Consider the following 20,687-nt stretch of genomic DNA (forward strand, 5'->3'; position numbering starts at 1 on the left):
GAATTTAATTGCTTTTAAATTTCTGTTTTTAAATTACAATCTCAACTATTTCACAATCAACCTGAATTCTTTTCTTCCAATGAAAAAGGGAATAGTTAAAATTAATCATTGGTGCATTAATCCTCGTGGGACGATATCTTTACTTATCATTTTATTACTTAAAATGAACGGTATACTTGCCGATTTCGCTACAAGTTTTTGGCGTCGTTGCTTTGAATTAATTACGCCAATATTAGTTTTAACTTTCGATCTTTGATATTGGAATTTTTATTTTTTTTGTTACTAATTGATTTCTCTCTTTTATGCGAGGTAAAGTTGACCGAGACACTTTACAATTTTATCCAAAAATCGAGAAGGTTACAAAGAAAAATCGAAAATTAACCAAGCTAAGGAAGCAAGAGGAATCCTCGAGTTCAGAGCCAAAAACAGAACCCGAGATGGCAGCTCATAATCCACCGCCACCGGAGGAGGAATTGATGGAGTCAATTCTGGCTCCTCTTTTCACGCGGCCGAATTCAAACATCGTCAGACCACAAATCAAAGCCAACAACTTTGACATCCAATTGTCATTGATAGGATTGGTGGAGAAAACCCAGTTTGGTGGAGAAGATTATGAAGACCCCCATGCTTTCATGGACAGATTTCTAAGAATCTCTGACACTACCAAGCATCATGGGGTATCAGATGATGCAATTCGATTGAGGTTTTTTCCTTTTGCTGTAACAGGGAAAACTCTCAGATGGTTGGATAGGCAAGCTCCCAACAACATCAGAACGTGGGATGATCTGGCAGCCAAGTTTTTCGCAGAACACTTCTCCATGGAGCAAGAAAAAGAGGAAGAAACACCTGCAACCAAAGAGCCTGCGACAAAAGACAAAGACGAGGCAAAGGAGAAAGCTGCAGATATTTCAAAGAAGCAATGAGATTTCTCTCGCTTTGAGAAACCACCATATCCCATAAAGTCAAAGAAGTATGCACATAAGCAACAACATGTCAGGTTCTTAAAAATATTTAAAAAGTTGCAAATTAATATTCCCTTTGCAGAAGCTTTAGCTAACATGCCTAACTATGCTAAGTTTATGAAAGATCTTTTGTCTAGAAAGCATAAGTTGCAGGAATTTGAAACAGTGGCTCTCACAGAGGAGTGTAGTGCCATAATTCAGAAAAATTTCCCACCGAAGCTTCGAGATCCAGGGAGTTTCAACATCCCGATTGCGATAGGCAACATGAATGTTGGTCGGGCATTGTGCGTTCTTGGAGCAAGCATCAACCTCATGCCACTTTCCGTGATAAAGTCTCTCGGCATTTTCGAGCTGAAGCCTACGATGGTGTCTCTCCAACTTGCTGACAGAACGTTGCGAAGACCAAACGGAGTAATTGAAGACGTACTCGTCAAATTGGACAAGTTAATCTTCCCTGCTGACTTCGTAGTGCTCGATATGGAAGAAGAAGGAGACATGCCTCTTCTGTTGGGTAGGACGTTCCTTGCCACAACAAGAGCTATGATTGACGTGGAGAAAGGAAAGCTGGAGCTTAGAATGGATGACGAAAAGGTCACCATTAATGTGTTCGATGCAATGAAGCACGCTGAGGATAATAGTGACTGCTTCCGGGTGGACATTCTTGAAGGACTGTTCCATGAAAAGAAAGATGATTAGACTCTTGAAGAAGAGAAATAATTCTTTGATGAAAACCCTCCAAAGGAAGATGCTGAAATTCCAATGGAAGAATTGAAGAAGAAAAAGTCAGACATCATAGCTGAAGCACTAAAGGTGGAGTTAAAAGAGCTTTCACCTAATCTAAAATACGTCTTCTTAGGAGATGAAGAGACGTATCCTGTCATCATCAACAAGGAGTTATCTGAGACTGAAGAAGCCAAGTTAATGAAAGTGCTCAAAGACCATCAAACATCCATAGGGTGATCCATCTCCGATCTAAAAGGAATCAATCCTTCCTTCTGCACTCACAAAATACTGATGGAAGACAACATCAAACCAGTGAGACAGCCTCAGCGATGACTCAATCCTACTATGAAAGAGGTAGTTCGGAAGGAAGTAGTGAAACTCCTTGATGCCGGCATGATTTACCGATCTCAGACACTGCATGGGTATGTCCAGTCCAAACAGTGCCAAAGAAAGGCGAAGTCACAGTGATCAAGAATGAAAACAATGAATTGATTCCCACCAGAACCATAACTGGGTGGAGGATGTGTGTGGATTACAGAAGATTAAATGATGCCACACGAAAAGATCACTTCCCACTTCCCTTTATAGATCATATGCTAGAAAGACTGTCCGGACATGCATATTATTGCTTCCTAGACGGTTACTCCGGCTACAATCAGATACATGCTGCACCAGAGGATCAAGAGAAGACAACTTTCACTTGCCCCTTTGGAGTGTTTGCCTATAGAAGGATGTCATTCGGCCTCTGCAATGCACCCACTACTTTTCAAAGGTGCATGCTTTCCATCTTTTCTGATATGATTGAAAAATCATTAGAGGTATTTATGGATGACTTTTCTATTTTTGGTTCTTGCTTTGATTCATGCTTAGTTAATTTATCTAAAGTATTGAAGCGTTGTCAAGAAACAAACTTGGTTTTAAAATGGGAAAAATGTCATTTTATGGTAAAAGATGGAATAGTATTAGGCCATAAAATTTCTGAAAAAGGGATTGAAGTTGACAAAGCCAAATTGTTATTAATTGAAAAACTTCCCCCTCCTGCTAACGTTAATGGTGTTCGAAGCTTCTTAGGCCATGCAGGTTTTTACAGAAGATTCATCAAGGACTTCTCCAAGATTGCAAAGCCCTTGAGCCAACTCTTAGTGAAGGACACTGATTTCAAATTTGATGCAGAGTGTCTGAAGTCCTTTAATCTGTTGAAGGAAAAACTGACAACTGCGCCTTTCCTGATGGCGCCTGATTGGAATCTTCCGTTTGAGCTCATGTGTGATGCGAGCGCATATGCAATAGGAGCAGTACTCAGTCAGCGTAAGGATAAGCTATGGCATGTTATCTATTATGCTAGCAAAGTGTTAAATGAGGCACAAGTTAATTATGCCACATTTGAAAAAGAAATGCTAGCTGTAGTTTATGCATTAGATAAATTTAGACCTTACTTGATAGGATCTAAAATTATTGTTTTTACTGACCATGCTGCATTGAAGTATCTCATGAGTAAACAGGATGCAAAGCCACGGCTGCTGCGTTGTGTAAGAACCTGCACCGTTAATTCAGGAATTTAATTAATTAGTTATGAGATTAATGAAATAATTCCATAATTGACCCTAATAATTATGAGAAGGTTTAAATAATTATGGCAAGTGATTAATAATGTTGAAAGCCGCTTTTTCGACGAAAAGTGCAGATACCGGTTCTGCCTCACGGTATAAATGCGTACCGATGAAGTATCCCAAATTTTTTGAAAAGTGTGTATATATTACTAGAATAATATATAGGACTAGTATAACAAGTTTGGAATCAAAATAATGAGAACTGGCGTCAGAACTGATATCGGCTACGTAAAAGTGCATACCGGCAAAGTGCAGCGAAAAATAAAATAAAAATATGACAAATCCTAGAAAAATGACTAGGTTCAGAATCCAAAGTTTGGGATTAAAATACTAAGCGTAGCTATTAGCGCTAATACAATGCGATTAAAACTTAAACGACTATAAATAATGAATTGACACATAACCCTAGGCCATATTGTGTCTGCCTACGTGAGTTTTTCTAAAGGCTCAGCTGCTGCCACCTTCTCCCTTGGTCACCATAGCTTGAAAACCTCTCAAAATTCCACCTTTCTTGTTAATCTTCTTCATCTAAACACTTGGCTTAGTGTGGGTTAGCATTGTGAGGGAGTGGAGTGCCTCATTTCTGACTTTCAGCCACTGTCTTGGGCGGGTGTGGGCTGAGTACCTTGGCTTGAGTTGTTGAAGCCATTTTCTTGGTAGTTGGTACTCCAAGAAGCCATCTTTTGTGCAAAGGACCAAGTTTTGATCACTATTTTCGCGTACCTTTGGAGTCAGAATCTTGGAGCTGACTTGAGAGCTCCAAGAGCACTTGTGATTCTGTTTTGAAGCCTATGGATAAGAACCATCACCTTTGATCATGATTTTACTTGTTAAAAGAGGAGTCTTGGCATGTAAAATGAGTTGAATAGGTAACCAACAGGAACATGAACCTAAATGTGTATAAAAATGCATGCTTGGACATTAAAATGGGTTAAAGGTTGAGTCTTGTATGGATATCTTCGCGAAATGTAGAAACTGCATTATGTCGCGAAATATCCGTATATAATATCTGGATATTGATATCCGGATATAGAGCTTGTGATATCCGAATATGGATATCCGACTATGATATCCGGATATGGATATCCGGATATGCCCTCGACAAATATCCGGATATTCTAAGAATTTTGAGACAGAGACTGTTCTGTTTATACATAACTGTATATTTGGGTTTGTGGACCCATGATTGGTTATGTTGAACCTCTGTAATAATTAATCTAAGTCAGAATCAAAGGGATTAAGGGCTTATGGCTTTGGGAGAAGCCTAATGGCATGAAACGTAAAAGGAAACGTTGTCGTTATGTCATGAACTATCGGTGTATGTATATTGATATGATTACTGGTCTAAAACAGATTGTGATTGTGTTATTTGTGAACCTTGAGCTAGTATGGACTTGGCTTGGATAGATTGCTTAAGAGGTAAGCTTTAGCGTCCTCGATTTTGCCCATGTTTGGTTTCACTATACCTCATGGAGGGATGGTTTATATGCATGATGTGCCTTTCTGAAATGATGATTTATTGAAATTCTTTTGAGTTGTTAAGTGCAAATTCCTTATGATATGTATGTAGTGTTCCACCTAGACAGTAAGCCTGAGTATGTAGCACCATACAATATGGTGATTCTGTGGGCGGGTACAAGGAGCGCCTTATACTACTATGGGTTGTAGACGTATGTAATTCCTGCATTTTCTCTAGCCAGTAGGATATTGACACACATGACATGATATTATGCAGCATTGCACTGATTTTGGAACTTATACTGTTTTACTATTTTTAGAACTTATATTGCACATGTAAGTGAGCTTGGGGTGGAGAGATCTTTGAGGACCCCTTGTCTTACTGAGATTTCTGTTTAGAGATCTCACCCCACGTTTGGGGCACATTTTCAGGTTTAGGTACCTCGGGGGATGAGACCTCGGGCGGTAGGAGGCCGAAGCTAAGTTGAGATATTTGATGTTGTGCTGATATGCCTGGCTGTTATTTTGTTTTGTTGTCTTATATTGTTATATGATTTGAGACCATGTTGGGTTTTGTTGCCTTATTTGGTGAGCATGTGGGTTGTCCATGCCACATTGACTTGACCATGTTGATTTAGATTCGAGTTGTATAACGTATCAGGATTATGTTCCGGACTACGTGTTGTGGCTCTGTGATTTAGATACTCACTTATTTATGTAATGAGGTTATTCAGTGTAGTTAAATGTTTATTTGCAATTTACATACATGCGATGTTTTAAATGAAAAGATTGATTAATCAACTTGGTTAATAATAATGACGTCATAATTGAAAAGAAAAAGTTAGTTCCGTATTTTTATTAAGCCCTGCTTAATACGATGATATGATAACAATCGGGTATACACAGGGTGTTACACGTTGGATGCTTATCTTCCAGGAATTCGACTTGGAGATTCGAGACAAGAAGGGAGTTGAAAACAAAGTAGTTGATCACTTGTCAAGGATTCAAGACAAAGAATTGCAAGATGGTCCTGAAATTGAGATCAAAGAATCCTTCCCTGATGAACAAGTGATGGCAGTTCGCTTCGGACCATGGTTCACAGAATTTGCGAATTACAAAGCTGTAGGATCAATTCCTGAAGACCTCACATGGCAACAGAAAAAGAAGTTCTTGCATGATGCAAGGAGGTACCACTGGGATAACCCCTACTTATATTTTCAATGTACTGACGAGATTATTCGCAGGCGTGCAGCTGAGATGGAGATTTCGAAGAATCTTTAGCATTGCCATGCATCGGATTATGGAGGACACATTGGTGGAAATAGAACAGCGCAGAAGGTCTTGCAAAGTGGGTTCTACTGACCCACAATATTCAAAGACTCGAAGGAGTTCGTAGAGAAGAGTGGCAGATGCTAGAAGACGGAAAACATCTCCCGAAAGGATGAGATGCCCTTAAACTGCATACTGGTTGACTTTATGGGACCCTTCCCGATGTCATATTCCAACCAATACATCTTGGTTGCTGTGGACTACGTGTCCAAGTGGGTTGAAGCAGTGGCCCTACCGATAAATGATGCTAAGGTAGTCGTGTCCTTTCTGTGAAAGAACATCTTCACCCGATTCGGAGTTCCAAGAGCCATCATCAGTGATAGAAGAACCCACTTCTGCAACAAGCAATTTGAGAGTCTTCTCACGAAGTATGGAGTCACGCACAAAGTGGCTACACCATATCATCCTCAGACAAGTGGACAAGTGGAGATCTCTAACAGAGAGCTGAAGAGGATCTTGGAGAAGACTGTGGGCACACAAGAAAAGACTAGGCAAGGAAGCTTGATGATGCACTATGGGCATACCGAATAGCGTTCAAGACTCCTATAGGTATGTCACCATTCCAACAGGTGTACGGTAAGTCCTGTCATCTCCCTGTTGAACTAGAACATAAGACTATCTGGGCAACTAAATTTCTGAACTTTGAACCAACTAAAGCTAATGAAAAATGATTACTGCAATTACATGAGTTGGATGAGTTCAGGTTAGCCGCTTATGAGAATGCCAGGATATACAAGGAGAAGACAAAGAGGTGGCATGACAAGAAGATAGCTCCGAAGGAATTTGAGCCGGGACAGCAGGTATTATTGTACAATTCTCGACTGAGATTGTTTCCAAGTAAACTCAAATCCCGTTGGTCAGGTCCCTTTGTAGTTAAAAAGGTATACCCCTATAGCACAATAGAAATTTCACCTATAGACACTGATAACCCTTTCAAAGTTAATGGCTGTAGGTTGAAGTTGTATTACGGAGGACAAGTGAATCATGACAAGGTTTTTGTCCCTTTGAATTCACTTGAGCCTTAAACTATTCGTGTCAGGATCGTGACGTTAAACAAGCACTAATTGGGAGGCAACCCAATAATCAAATTTAATTTTCTTTGTTTATATTTTATTAGGGTATTTTTAATTTTCTTAGGTTAGTTTAAATTTTTAACAAGTTTAGTATTTGGTGAAGTAGTGACCATATGGAATAATCCAAAATTCTGGGACTGGCGCTATCAGCGCCAACCTGGCGCTAGTAGCACCACATAATAAAGTGAAACAGTAAGTCCACGCTTATAGCGCCAAACTGGCGCTCTAAGCGCCAAATCCTTCAGAATTAGCCAGTTCGCCCAACAGCTCGAAAACTGGCACTTGCAGCGCCATCAATTCAAAAATTCACAGTAACTCTGCGCTGTCAGCGCTAGTTTGGCGCTAGCAGTGCGAAAATTACAAGAAATACTCATGCTAACAACGTGAGTTTCGAGCTGTTAGTGCCAGAGTGACCAAAAGTTCTAGTAGCTCCACGCTGTCAGTGCCAGTTCAAAATCAGATTTTAAAAATTGTTAACCCTAATTTCTTCCTCCCTAATTCCCTCTCTCTCTCTCTCACGGCTAACCCTTTCTCCCTTTTTTTCTCTGAGCAACCCTAACCACCGCCAACACCACCATACTCATCCTTCTTCAACCCCAACCACCACCAAAACCACCGAAAACCACCACATCCACTGGTCCTACATCAACCTACTCCTCTTTTCCCCTCTCTCTCTACCACCCTTTTCAACCCTAGCCACCACCATCTACCACCTCACTACCAGTACCACCGCATTCAATCACAATCGCCACTCCACCATTTTTCACGGTGAACCAAAAGCCACCCCACAGTCACCGTTCACTTTCCTCAACAAACAAAACCCACAACATCGTGTGGCTCTTCACCCCCTTTCCTTCTCTTCCACATTTCCTCCATCCACAACCGAGGAACCAACCACCGAGAACCACTCTAGCCACCACACCACCTTCCATAACTGATAGCCAATCCCCAGAAACCAAACCAATATCATCCTTTTTCACCCAGCCACATTAACCCCATCACCTCAGAATTCCCTCAACCACCGGTAGCCATAATTTGGGGTTCTGATTAAAAGAAAAAAAAATTAATTAGGGTTTTTCAATTCGTCCATTGCTACTATTGCAGGCGACAAGGTATTCTTCTTTCTTTATTTTGATAATTGCTGGATGCTGCCTGATGTTGTCACCAATGTAGGAAAAAAATTAAGCATGCTTATTTGACTGATAGATTACAAATTCGAATGCTTATAAGTGTGATATGTTGGAAACTGGATGCTTATAAAGGATGCAAAATTTTATGAATGTAGAATTGAGCTTCAATAGAATTCTAAAGATGATTGATCTGTTGTTTAGGTTGATAGCTATGCCTATAATGGATGCTGAATAGAATGATGGTTATTGATTTTGTCAAAAGGATAAATCATAAGATGGATGACTCATTATTATACTCATTGTGCTAGTAATCATTAGAAACCTAGGTTGAGCATATGACACAATATCACATGATGAGTCACCTGGTTTTGATTGCACTTCTGGTATATATAAATAATCTTGGTTTAACTGGACTACAAGATGATTCATAATCATAGTCATACACTGATGCACTATTGCTGATTTAGTCTTATTTGGGAATGTGATTAATTGTAATTAATTCTTGAGAAAGAAACACATGTCAATAACCTTATAAACCTTTCTCATACAGAACTAAAGATGTTGATTGAATGATATTGCATGAATAGAAACAATAGGTCATTCTGATATTGCATATTGATAACTGAAGAATGATGGTTGTCTGATTTGTTTATCCGAGTTAATATCCATAAGTCATTGTGATGATGATATTCTGTGATACTAAGTAAACACCTAGGAAATTTGGAATAGACTGATTCTATCTCTGATCTTCATGAGTTCTATAACACCTGGCAATTCTAAATTATATATTAAAATATATTATATGAGAATTAAAGGGAAGGATTAGTGAAAATCTTGAAAGTTAGGCCAAAATACAAAGAAATGGCAAAACAGTAAATTTGCCATGCACACAACCCTAGGAAGGAAATTGAGTAAGAGGTTTCAAATGATAAAAATAACCCTGGAAATGGATTCAGAATGAAAAATTAAGTGGATAGGCAAGTTTCAGAAAATTCAGTGAATAGTATTTTTACTGGGTAAAAATATCGCGGTACGATTGCACCGTAAAATGTGCCGATTGAGTTTTGAGCTCTAGGTTTTGAATACAAGTTATAAATGGTTTATAGAACTAGGAAATATGATTTTTGATGAAAATTGACAGAAATTAATAAGTTTGGGGAAGCGTGCCTACGGCGCGTGTAACAGCTTAAAACAACATTTTCTCCGATCGACAGGAAAACTCAGGATTCATCTGATCAAGGGTAATTAAAGGACAATGGTTAATATTAAAAATTAGAGTTTCTAAATAGGTTGCGAATTTATGGACGTTTAGCGAAATCAGAGGAAAAATTCAAGTTATTTTGAAATCGCGTGAGATGGCGATGGAGCCCACCTCACTTAAAAACCCTTTAAGCCACCTAAGCTAAACACTAGTCACCATTTTCTCTCTCCTTTCCCCTTGCCCAAACCGTGCAGCCCCCCTTGGACACCATTGATGAGTTTGATTTTCTTCATCTCATAACTTCCTCAAATCTTAACCGAATCGAGTGATTCTTGTCTTGAAATTCGATGGAAATCATCACCCGAACCCGTTCCACCGATTAGTTTCCCTTGAAACCCTCTCTATTATGAGAAAAAGGGCATATACAGCCACGAAATTATTGGAAGTTTTGTGATTTTGGAGTTGATTTCTTAAGTCATTTCTTGTGGAGTGCTAGAAGGAGTCTTGTGACGTAATTGTGAGTAAGTTTCTTCACCTTTTGATGGTTGATTCATGGATTTGAATTTATGAACCCTAATCTTGTCTTTGATGATTTGTGTTGTTAGAGAGCTCAAATGGAAAATGTGTATTAGATGATAATGTCTTAGAATGATGTGTTAGAGCTATAAGTGCAATGAAAATTATTGGTGAAAAATACGATTTTTAACTTAGGAAAATTTGATGGTGCCATGACTTTGGGTTTTTGAATTGTGTTAGGATTGTGTTGGTGAGTTGTTGTATGATTGAATGATGCTATAATAGGATTGTATGAGGTGTGGAATTGTTAAAATTGATTGAAAATCCCTTGGAGTACCCTATGTTTAAATTCGGCCATTAAGGGGAAAAGAGAGGAATTTATGTTGAAAAATTGTTGGATGATGTGTTGTGTATTGAATGGTAATTAGATGGGTTGTGTGGTGGTTGAAAGGTTGGAAAATCAATGGAAAAATAATTGGTAGTGTTGAGTGGTTAATTGGACCTAGAGCAAAATATTAGGCAAAACGACGTTTGAGTGACGAAAAATGAAAAGTGGCACTTGATATGACCTTTTGGAAACCTAAGGATGCCTATGAAAATGAGAAAGAAAATTTAAAAAAATAAATTACAAATTTACACTATAGAGGCCGAACCTACATTGTGAAGGGGAGGATTTTTGATGTTTTCATGTTTTGATAGATTTGCCGTGTATTGATGATTAGTACATGGTTGTTGTAGGTTGTCGTACGTAGATTTGAACCCCGAAGTGTGAGTTCGGTGGATTGCCTTGGTCCCGGACCAAGTGGGCTTGAGGTGAGTAATTGGAACCATGCTTGTGTAATTGATAACTTGCATGTGTTGTATGAATTTTAAGTGATTGCGAATGTCCTCTGTGTAGGCATTTCTGCTGTGTAAAGAGCTCATAGAATATATTATTGGAAGCTAAGTGAAGAGGACTATACAGGTAACCTCTTGGTACTGAGGCTTGATCCCTTTGTGTGTTCCACCATGCCCATTGAGGGTGATTGTAGGAAGTGTATGTAAGTAATGTAGAATAACATGATCATGCATTTATTATGTATGTTAGTGGTACACTGGATGAACCGAGTCTCTGGCCAGTAGACAGTTTGCCTTCGGGCGTTGTGGACTTCAACTGGATAGGTCTCCGAGAGGGAGTTCCAGTTGACCTAGGGTCGTGGCGTGTGATCCGGATAGGAGCACACTAGGAAGTCTCGGGTGTGTATGGATGGGAGGAGTGCCTCGGTTTGATGTTCTAGGAACACGCCTTGGTTGAGACCCGTAGGCTTATATGCCGAGCCATTAGGCAGGACGTTGCATGGTATTGGTAGTGACCATTCTAGCTTCGTCGTATTTTGTATCCCTATGTTCCCCAGTTTCTCTAAATCCCTTGCTATATCCCGTTTTTCAAGATGTTATTTTATATTATTTATATGCATCGAAGTGAGCCATTGGGTGGAGTTTTCTCCGGAACCTCTGGGTTACTGAGATATATTCGTATATCTCACCCTGTCTTGGGGGCTTTATTTCAGGAGGTAGCAGTGGTGCAAGAGCGGCGGACAAGAAGCCCGTAGGATGAGTCGTTGGAGGACTTTATACTTTTTCATTTTGATGGCCATTGGGCCTAGGCTAGACTTAGGGCATGAACATTGTATATGTTGTTAGGATGAGATTTATGTCATATTTGTTCATGCTATTTTGCCTAAGTCTAGATACATGTAGTTTATGACATTTGGAGACTTATGAATTATGTTGTAATTTGGATAATTGTAAATATGATATTTGGATCTTGTGTAATGTGAAGCATATGTAATATGATGAAAAGGCAATAGGACTATTTTAGGATTATGATTATGTGTATGATTAGCAAATGCATGCAATTGGACTTTGATGATTGAAACGTATTAAGTATTGATAAAGGAAGCAATGTGATACGTATTGTATAAGTAAAATAAATTGTGATGGGTTGTAAGTGTCCCAAGGCATTGTTGGTCCTTGTGTGTGCCACCCAATGATTATTAGGTACATTTGAGATCTTAGATCACATTGGCAAATTTGGGAATTTTTGTAAAAACAAAGGAAACTCTGGCGAAATTTCTAGAAATTGGCGTAATTTAGGCAAATTTCGGGAGAACATATCTCCCTCCACAGAGGTCCGACAGGGACGTAGCATACGGAATTTTGAATTTTGAGATGTCCTCTATCTTGTGGTAAAATTTGGTAAAATTCTGGGTTGGATGTCGTCCTGCAGAAGGCAGAGAGTGTAGACTGCCCATTTGCTCACTGCACTTGTGGCAGTTCTGGACCGGTTTTGGGAAATTAATTCCCGCTTCGCTCCTTTGTAAATTTAGGTGTATGATATATAAAATTGAAGCTTGAGGTGTCTAGTTTTTTGTATAAAATTTTGAGAGCAATTGGTTGAGTGGAATTTCTGCAGTAATTTGTGGAGTGAGGGATGTTTAGAGCTGTTTTGGGATTGGTTGGCAGTTTTGCTTGTCCAACTTCAAACGGCGATATCCGGAGCAAACGAGCTCTAAATAACTCATGTGATAGCTTCCTGGAAATTTAATTGAGTGTAGAATAACATATCAAAATATGGGAGGCTTGTAGAATGCGATTTATATGCAGAAAATTAAATACCGAACCTTGTTCGGAAGAGTAGAAAACGTAAAAGTGAGAATTATGCTAAGTGGGTTTATGGGAACCCCTTAGTGACTTGTAGTAAGTAAAATAAGTAATAAAAGTAGTCTAAATAAGTATTCCGTAAATATTTTACAGTTACGGTCACAACTTTTAATTATTACGCCTTTTATTGTTTTAAATGCTCGCGTAATAAACGGAAAAAATTTACTCGCATTTTATCAATGAATTGTTGTGATTGTAACTGTGCTTAATATCATAATTAATGTTAACAATACCGGTGTACAACGGGCTGTTACAAGTTCTGAATTTTATAATCTTGATTATTCCTGAATGACAATGATTGTAATCACATGTAGATAGACAAATTCTCATATGCTGCATATTTTGAGTCAATTTCAAGTTCATTCTGGGAATTTTGGTGCAACTGGTCTAAACTCTTAGCATAAAATTTTCTTACCAGAATTCCAATGTCTATTTGGTACTTTTCTGGATGCAGGGAAAACAGGCTAAAAACACCAAAAAGGGGACTGGTACCGGGAGTGAGAAGACTGGCAGCACCTCTGGCACTAAGAGGCCCAAGGCCTCTTCATTCTCTGAGTTTGATAGTACCCGGTTCCTGTCACCTGATCACCAGGACCGGTATGTCAAATGGTTCCTGCCCAAGAAGGTCATATCAGAGAGACCCATTAGCCAGTCCCTGTATCTGAGTTGCCCAGTGTGGCAAACTATTGTGAAAAGAAAGTGGCACACTTTGGTCGAATTCCCTGAGCCTAGCTCCAGCACAATTCTGAAGGAGTTTTGTGCAAATGCTGATAAGGAGACTGTGGCTGAGACCAGGAAGAGTTGGGTGAGAGGGAAGGAAGTCCCTTTTGATGCTGCATCAATAGAGAGCTTCCTTCAAACCACATATGATCCTACCAAGAGCTGCTATTTCACAAACATTTCAACAAGTTGCAACCGTTTGAAGGAAGAGGGTTATATAGGGAGGACATGCCAGATATAGCTGAAAGAGTGCGGATTGCTATCACTCATCCACAGTCTGTGTGGAAGACTAAGAGTGGGCAGCCGGAGGTGCCTAAGAAGCTGGAGAGGCTGGATCTTAATGAGGAGGCGATATTTTGGCATACATTTTAATTCTACTGTCATCGCCTCGACCAACCTGAGTGATATTAATGTAGAGTGAGTGGTTCTATTATATACTCTCATGGGTGAGGAGAACCTCAACATAGCAGCTACCCTATCTGATAGGATAGTCTATATTATCACTCATGGGAGGGAGGATGCACGCCTAGCACATAGCTCATTGATTACACAACTATGTTTGCAGGCCGGAGTGGAGATTCCAGATGATGAGCCGCGGGATGTGAAGGTCCATGCTTCCATGACTCAGAGTCATTTCACTGCCATACGCAATGAGTCCACACGCAGGCGTTGTGGAGAGCCTCACATGGACCGGATGGAGCTCCACCTGCACCACCAGCTCCAGAGCCTGAGCCAGAGCCAGCACCGGCTGCTGTACTTTATGCATATTCTCCTATCATCCGGACCCTTGATCGACGGACACAGAGACTGATGGTTCAGAATGATTACATCATGAGGATGATGGAGCAGATATACTTGGATAGAGGTATCGACACCACCAGCTTCAGGCCCCAGTTTTCACCACCTTCCTCACCTCCAGAGCAGGATGAGCCTCACGTAGCTCCAGCTGATGATGCCGATGCCGCCATAGAGGACGCTTATCCATTTTTGCATTCCATGTCACACACTTCACCATTTATTTTGACTTGGCATTTTATTTTGCTGTTTTGGATATTTTATTTTGCCATTTTTGCATTCTCTGTATCACACACTTCACACACTTCACCATTTATTTACACATTTTACTTCTATGATTATTCTGTTTGATGTTTAACAAGTGTGTGTGTTCCACCTGCGCAGAAGTAGCTTCACTCGACTAGTTTAGTTTATTGTTAAGGACAACAACATTCTAAATCTTGGAATTGGGCCCATACCATATGCGATACCTGCTAACTACGGAATTGCACAACAGAGACGTCTAACACAAATTTTTCTGTTAAAAAGGGGAGAAATCTTAACCTTTCAATTTTTTTTTCTGTTGTTTATAATTCAATTTTTTTTTATTTAATTCAATTAAAAAAAAAAATTAATGAATTCCTGAACAAGCGTTCCTAATTTTTGCTTTTTTTTTTTGCAAAAGCTTACTCAGTAATTAATTAGATTCAATCATAAGAACCACATGTGATATCAGTGGAGCATTAAATTTTTAGATAATCTGAGAGTGATGATTGCTCGTTTGTATAATTGCTTTGATGAATAATTTTTAGATAATGCTTGATGTGAAATTTTGAAATTAAATTCTAGCTTGAATTATAACTGTGAGGATTGAGCCTAAACAAAAACTTTTTTTTCAGAGAGGCCTCATTGTAGTAGTTTTCTAGAACTTGAATTGTTTCTCTAGCTTGCATGCATTACTGACATGACAAAGACACTTTTATTCTTGTTAATTTAGAGCCAAACAGCCTACCTAGAAGAATTTTTCCATTGTTAAGCCCCTTTTAAGCCTTAGACCAATTTATTAAAAAACCTGATAAAATTACTTAACCATTTCTCCATTGACATACCTTGAAAGAGATTGAAATGCTGGTCAAAAGGAAAATCAAGGTACTTCTCAAAAAGAAAAAGTTAAGTAAGTTGAAAAAGAAAAAAAAAGAATGGTCTGCAAAAATGCAGCTCGAAAGAGAAAAGAAAGAAAACATCTGCAAACAAGGAAAGAAAAGAAAAGGTAGTGAAAAAGGGAATAAGAATTCCAAAATGACGAAAAGTGGCAGAATTAAAGACTGAGAAGAAAGTATTGTAAAAAATAAGTCTCAGTATTTCAGTCTCACAAATTAATCAGCCTCTGTCCAAAAGATTCTTACCCCCAAACCAGGCCAAGTTATAACCTGTCAAAGACCTTTTGATTAGTCTATGCATGTCAAAAGGGTCCCTCAATCTTAGGGAATTGAGAATATGATCAAGCCTATGGAATTACTACTACACTGATGGAATGAGTGTGAAACCATCCAAACACTAGAGTGATGAGAGTTATACATTTATCTAGTGAGGAACATTCAAGTTATGATCTGAATTTCTTGATAAAACTGAAAAGCATTGTTTGAAGTTTTTTTACGATGAAGTTATACATGTATAGCAGTCTGATATCTTAAGATAATTGTGTTCCATCTTTTTCTTCACAGAGTTAATCTTTACTTCTAAATTTTGATCTAGTACATTGCTGAGGACAACAACGTTCAAATCTGGGAATTGTTTGATATGCCTCCAGCATATATACGATTTTAAGCCAAAAAGAGAAAGAATCTTGATCAATCATGACTATAAAGGGCTATAATTGCTATTAAACTGATAAATCTCAATCAGATATTTTGTCACTAATTTTCTTATAATTTTGTAGGAAAATAGGACAAAAAGAAGCCCAAATTGAAAGCACAAGTCTGAAGCCCGCGCTATTAGCACGGCACTGGCGCTAGTAGCGCCAGAAGAACTTCTTAAGACAGAACCTCCACGCCACTAGCGTGGCACTGGCGCTAGCAGCGCCAGCCATTCATGCTAACCGCGCTGTTAGCACGGGAACCACACTAGTAGCGCGGGAACCACACTAGTGGCACGAGCCTGCTGTATGCTGAATAAAACTCCAACGCTAGTAGCGCGAAAGTGGCGCTAGTAACGCGGGAGGCACGTGATAGTGTTAAATCCTATCTCAGACTGTACCAAAAGAGATTGAACCAGATACACGATGAAGATTTGATCAAGATTTCTAAGTAAGGGCACAGAGTCTATAAATAGAGACTCAGACCCCCAGAAGACATAATCTTTGGCTGGAGAGAATCGTGAGCACAGAGAATTGAGAGAATTCTTGAAGACTCGCGCTGGAGATCAGGATTCCAACGGAGTTGATGATCGAAGACCATTGATCTTCTATCTTCTTCTTCTTCTTCTTTACTGCTTTTATGAACAATTTTTATTCTTTGAAATTTTTAAGTCAGACATGAATATGTCTGGCTAATTTCTTTTTGTAGTTGGGATCACGCACCCGATATGAATCCTTTATATTTCCTATACTGTTTTTATAAGTTAATTAGTTTAGTTTGTTTTATTCTGCCTGTGTTAATTTTTCCATATCCTGATTAGAACTGATCACTCTAATTATAAGACTTTGAGGGTTAGGGCTCACAATAGACATATTGGGGTTTTAATCTGGACAAGGGTAGAATAACAATTTGTGCATGACCTAGACATAGGCTTACATAGATTGCAGACTTTTAATTCATTTGCTTAATGCTTAATTCAAGAGGGATTACTAGGACACTAGGATTTTAATTGGGTTAAAGGGTTGAAATCACTAAGACACTAGGGTTCAACTAATTTATAGGAAAATAATGAATTTTCTTAGCAAACAAATTATTTAATTATAAAATACAATATAGGAATATAAGGGAGGATCGGAGGTGAAGTGCATCTTGGCTACAGTCTTTTTACAATTTTTAATCAATCTCATAACTTCTTGACGTTTTTGCTATTCTTGCATGCGTTTGAATTTAATTGCTTTTAAATTTCTGTTTTTAAATTACAATCTCAACTATTTCACAATCAACCTGAATTATTTTCTTCCAATTAAAAAGGGAATAGTTAAAATTAATCATTGGTGTATTAATCCTCATGGGACAATATCTTTACTTATCATTTTATTACTTGAAACGAACGGTATAATTGCCGATTTCGCAACAATAAGGTGCTTAAACGGTATCCATGATGGATGTTCTTGGATTGTGTACCCAATTGATTATTGATTGCATGATATACTATATGGATATTGTTTATGTTGCACATATGAGTGAGCCACTGGGTGGAGTAACTCTCCATGACCCTTGGTTTACTGAGATATATATGTATATCTCACCCCACATTTTGGGGCACCATTTCAGGTACTACTGATCATACTAGAGCATCGGGCAAGAGGTCTGCTTAGAGGCGGAGATGGATACATGGAGAGCATATGGACTATATAGCATTTTGGATAGATTTCATTTGATACACATTATAGTGTTATTTTGTATAATGGACTTAGGTTATGAACATGGTATTGTATGAGGTTGTACTTGCCATGCATTGGTTGTTCATAGTTAGTTCTAAGTCATTTTATCGTGGTTTGTATTTTGGTACATGTATGTATGTATATATATATATATATATATATATATATATATATATATATATATATATATATATATATATATATGCCTTATATGTTATTTTGAGTTATTGGTGAGCATGAGAGATGTCCATGGCCACTTTTGATATATTTGAGGTATTGGCATTGTGGTTTATGTAAGATTTTTCAAATTGAGGTATCATGGTTAAGTAATCTTACGGATAATGTAAATGATATAGCTATGGAAGGCTACATGTATGATGGAAGGGCCTTAGGCCTATTTGAGTATCAAATGAGTTGATAATCAGGTACCAAGTGATTTGGCGAAAAATCTCCATACCTTTTTATACAGCAAAATGTTGTCAAAAGTGTAAATTGCCCATGGGGAATGATTCCCACGGCTAGGAATCGATTCCCACAAGATGTTTGGCCACTGTCAAACGAAATTATAAGGTAGGAATCAATTCCCACCAAGACAGAATCGATTCCCAAAAATAAGAGAGCCAAAACTTGGTTACTGCCAAGAAAAATTACACATGGAAATCGATTCCTACCAAGAGGGAATCGATTTGCTAAAAACAGAGAATCATACTCATCTTATGTCTTGATGTCACATGGGCATGGGAATCGATTCCCACAATGAGGGAAGTGATTCCCTCAGAATAGAGTAGGACACATAGCTTCTGCCTCAACTCATAAAGGCAATAGGAATCGATTCCCATCAAGAGGGAATCGATTCCCCAGCTTAAAAAGAGAAAATTAATAGAGATATGGAATCAATTCCCTCCATTAAAAAATCCATTCCCAATTTGAAAATGACAAATAATCAATCTGGATTATAAAAACCTATAACATGATGTTAGGCAAAAGTTCTAAGTATTCCGTATTTAGTAAAGTTGCAATCACGGTAATGCAATTGTTTTAAATACAAAAAGGTTTTTAAAGAAAGTATTGGTAAATGAAAAGGAAAAAAAATAAAAAAAAAATTTACAATATTTTTTAAAAAACTACTGTGATTGTAACTGCGCTTGATATCATATGTGATGATAACACACCGGTCTGATAACGAAGTGTTACATTTTATTGTATCAAAGCAGTTTGCTATGGAACTCTAAATATTGTATGACTGTGTTTAGTGCTGTGTAGTTGTTTATAGACTTTTTACGATTATTGTATATGTGATTCCTTAGTGTAGGTCTAATCAGCTCATTCTTTTGTTTTACATGTACAGTTATCAGAAGGAGGCTTCGCGATAACTGTGGGGCACTTAATGCAAATCCTCCACCGTATGATATGGTTGCTGCAGCAGTGTTGAGTGCTCTGCAGACGGAGACGGCTGCGAATAGAACTATGATGGAGAACTTGATAAAAATGAATCAAGATTTGCTTCAGACCTTCATAACTGAAATGAGGGTTGAAAGGGATGCTAATAGGAGAGCTGATTCTCCTTCCCATATGGCTACGATGACTTTTATGCCCACGCCTACACCTACTATTACTCCCCAGCAAGGGGAGAGTGAGGTTAGTCATCACACTGGTAATGCTAGTCAATATACTATTGTTGAGCATCATTATGATGAAGCGGGTACGAAAGAGAGAAGACTAATTTCTTTCTAGAAGCACAAGCCTCCATCCTTTTGGGGTCTAAGGATCCTAAGGTAGTTACTACTTGGCTGCAAAGAATGGAAAAGATCTTCCAACTGATGAGATGTCAGGATCCACAGAGGATGAGGTATTTTGTGTATACATTGGAAGGAGATGCCTACGAGTGGTGGTGCAATGCGTCTAGGACTTTTGAGATTCAAGGGCAAGAGATTACATGGGCGTTGTTCGAAAATTTATTCCATGAGGAATACTTTCCTAGAGATGCTAGGTAAGCAAAGCAGGGAGAGTTTGATCGGTTGGTCCAAGGCTCTATGTCCATGGATGCTTATGTGGAGAGGTTTAATGAGCTGGTGAAGTTTGCTAACTACGGTGGGGTTCTACCAACCCCGAATTTCTTGGCTACGAGGTTCCAGAGGGGACTTAGTGAGAAGATTGCTAACCATATGTCAAATAAGGCGGTGCGAAATTTTGCTGATCTAGTCATCCAATGCAAGAAGGTTGAAACAGTTTATAGGAGGTACCCGAAATCTACTACTTCTCCTGATCAAGAGGGAAGGAAGACTGCTAATCCTTCAATTAGAATGGGAGGAATAATAATAAAAAAAAGGTTTACAAGTAAGGCAACTTCTGGTTAGTTCAAGAGGGGTGGAGCCCCGAGAGACGAATCTACTAACAGATACTATGCTCCCAAATGTCACAAGTGTTGAAAGTTTCATAGAGGTAATTGTTTGACGGCTAGAAGTTCATGTTTTAAATGTGGACATATTGGCCATTTTTCCAGAGAGTGTTTTTCTACTGCTGGGAAGGCTGCGAATGTGCAGGCCTTGCCGACTACCACAACCACTCCTACTGTTGGTAGAGTATATACTACCAACGTTCAGCAATCAGACAAAGCCCCGAATTTGGTAAAAGGTATAATTTTCGTTGCTAATTATGATTTATCTATGTTGTTTGATTCTGGAATGACACTTTCTTTTATTGCGGATTACGTTGCTAGGCTATCTAATTTAACTGTAACGAAGACAATTCCCTCTATTCATATTACAACCGCTACTTGGAGGTGAGTGATTCTTCATTCTTTTGTAGAGATGTTGAGTTTATGTATGAGGGCAGGGGTTACACTTTTGATCTGATTTTTAATATGATTTTGGGTGTGGATTGGTTATCCAAGAACTGTTCAATATCT

The 20,687-nt window shown here is 38.6% G+C and overlaps 2 protein-coding genes across 2 annotated transcripts; both read left to right on the forward strand.

The window, feature by feature from the left end:
• Positions 1–437: 437 nt before the first annotated feature.
• Positions 438–923, forward strand: LOC133297169 (uncharacterized). Its single transcript, XM_061496263.1, has one exon. The coding sequence runs from the start codon at positions 438–440 to the stop codon at positions 921–923; it is 486 nt and encodes a 161-aa protein (XP_061352247.1).
• A 303-nt stretch (positions 924–1,226) lies between these two features.
• Positions 1,227–1,658, forward strand: LOC133297170 (uncharacterized). The gene has a single exon (XM_061496264.1). It carries the CDS (start codon positions 1,227–1,229, stop codon positions 1,656–1,658), a length of 432 nt encoding a protein of 143 aa, XP_061352248.1.
• Positions 1,659–20,687: the final 19,029 nt, after the last annotated feature.

The sequence above is a fragment of the Gastrolobium bilobum genome, unplaced genomic scaffold (assembly GCF_033153095.1).
Source record: "Gastrolobium bilobum isolate Gb01-03AN ecotype WA unplaced genomic scaffold, APGP_CSIRO_Gbil_v1 utg12317, whole genome shotgun sequence".
NCBI lineage: Eukaryota > Viridiplantae > Streptophyta > Magnoliopsida > Fabales > Fabaceae > Gastrolobium > Gastrolobium bilobum.

Bases quoted from the DNA above. Each gene is read 5' to 3' on its own strand.
- LOC133297169 (XM_061496263.1), top strand. From the start codon at position 438: ATGGCAGCTCATAATCCACCGCCACCGGAGGAGGAATTGATGGAGTCA.
- LOC133297170 (XM_061496264.1), top strand. From the start codon at position 1,227: ATGAATGTTGGTCGGGCATTGTGCGTTCTTGGAGCAAGCATCAACCTC.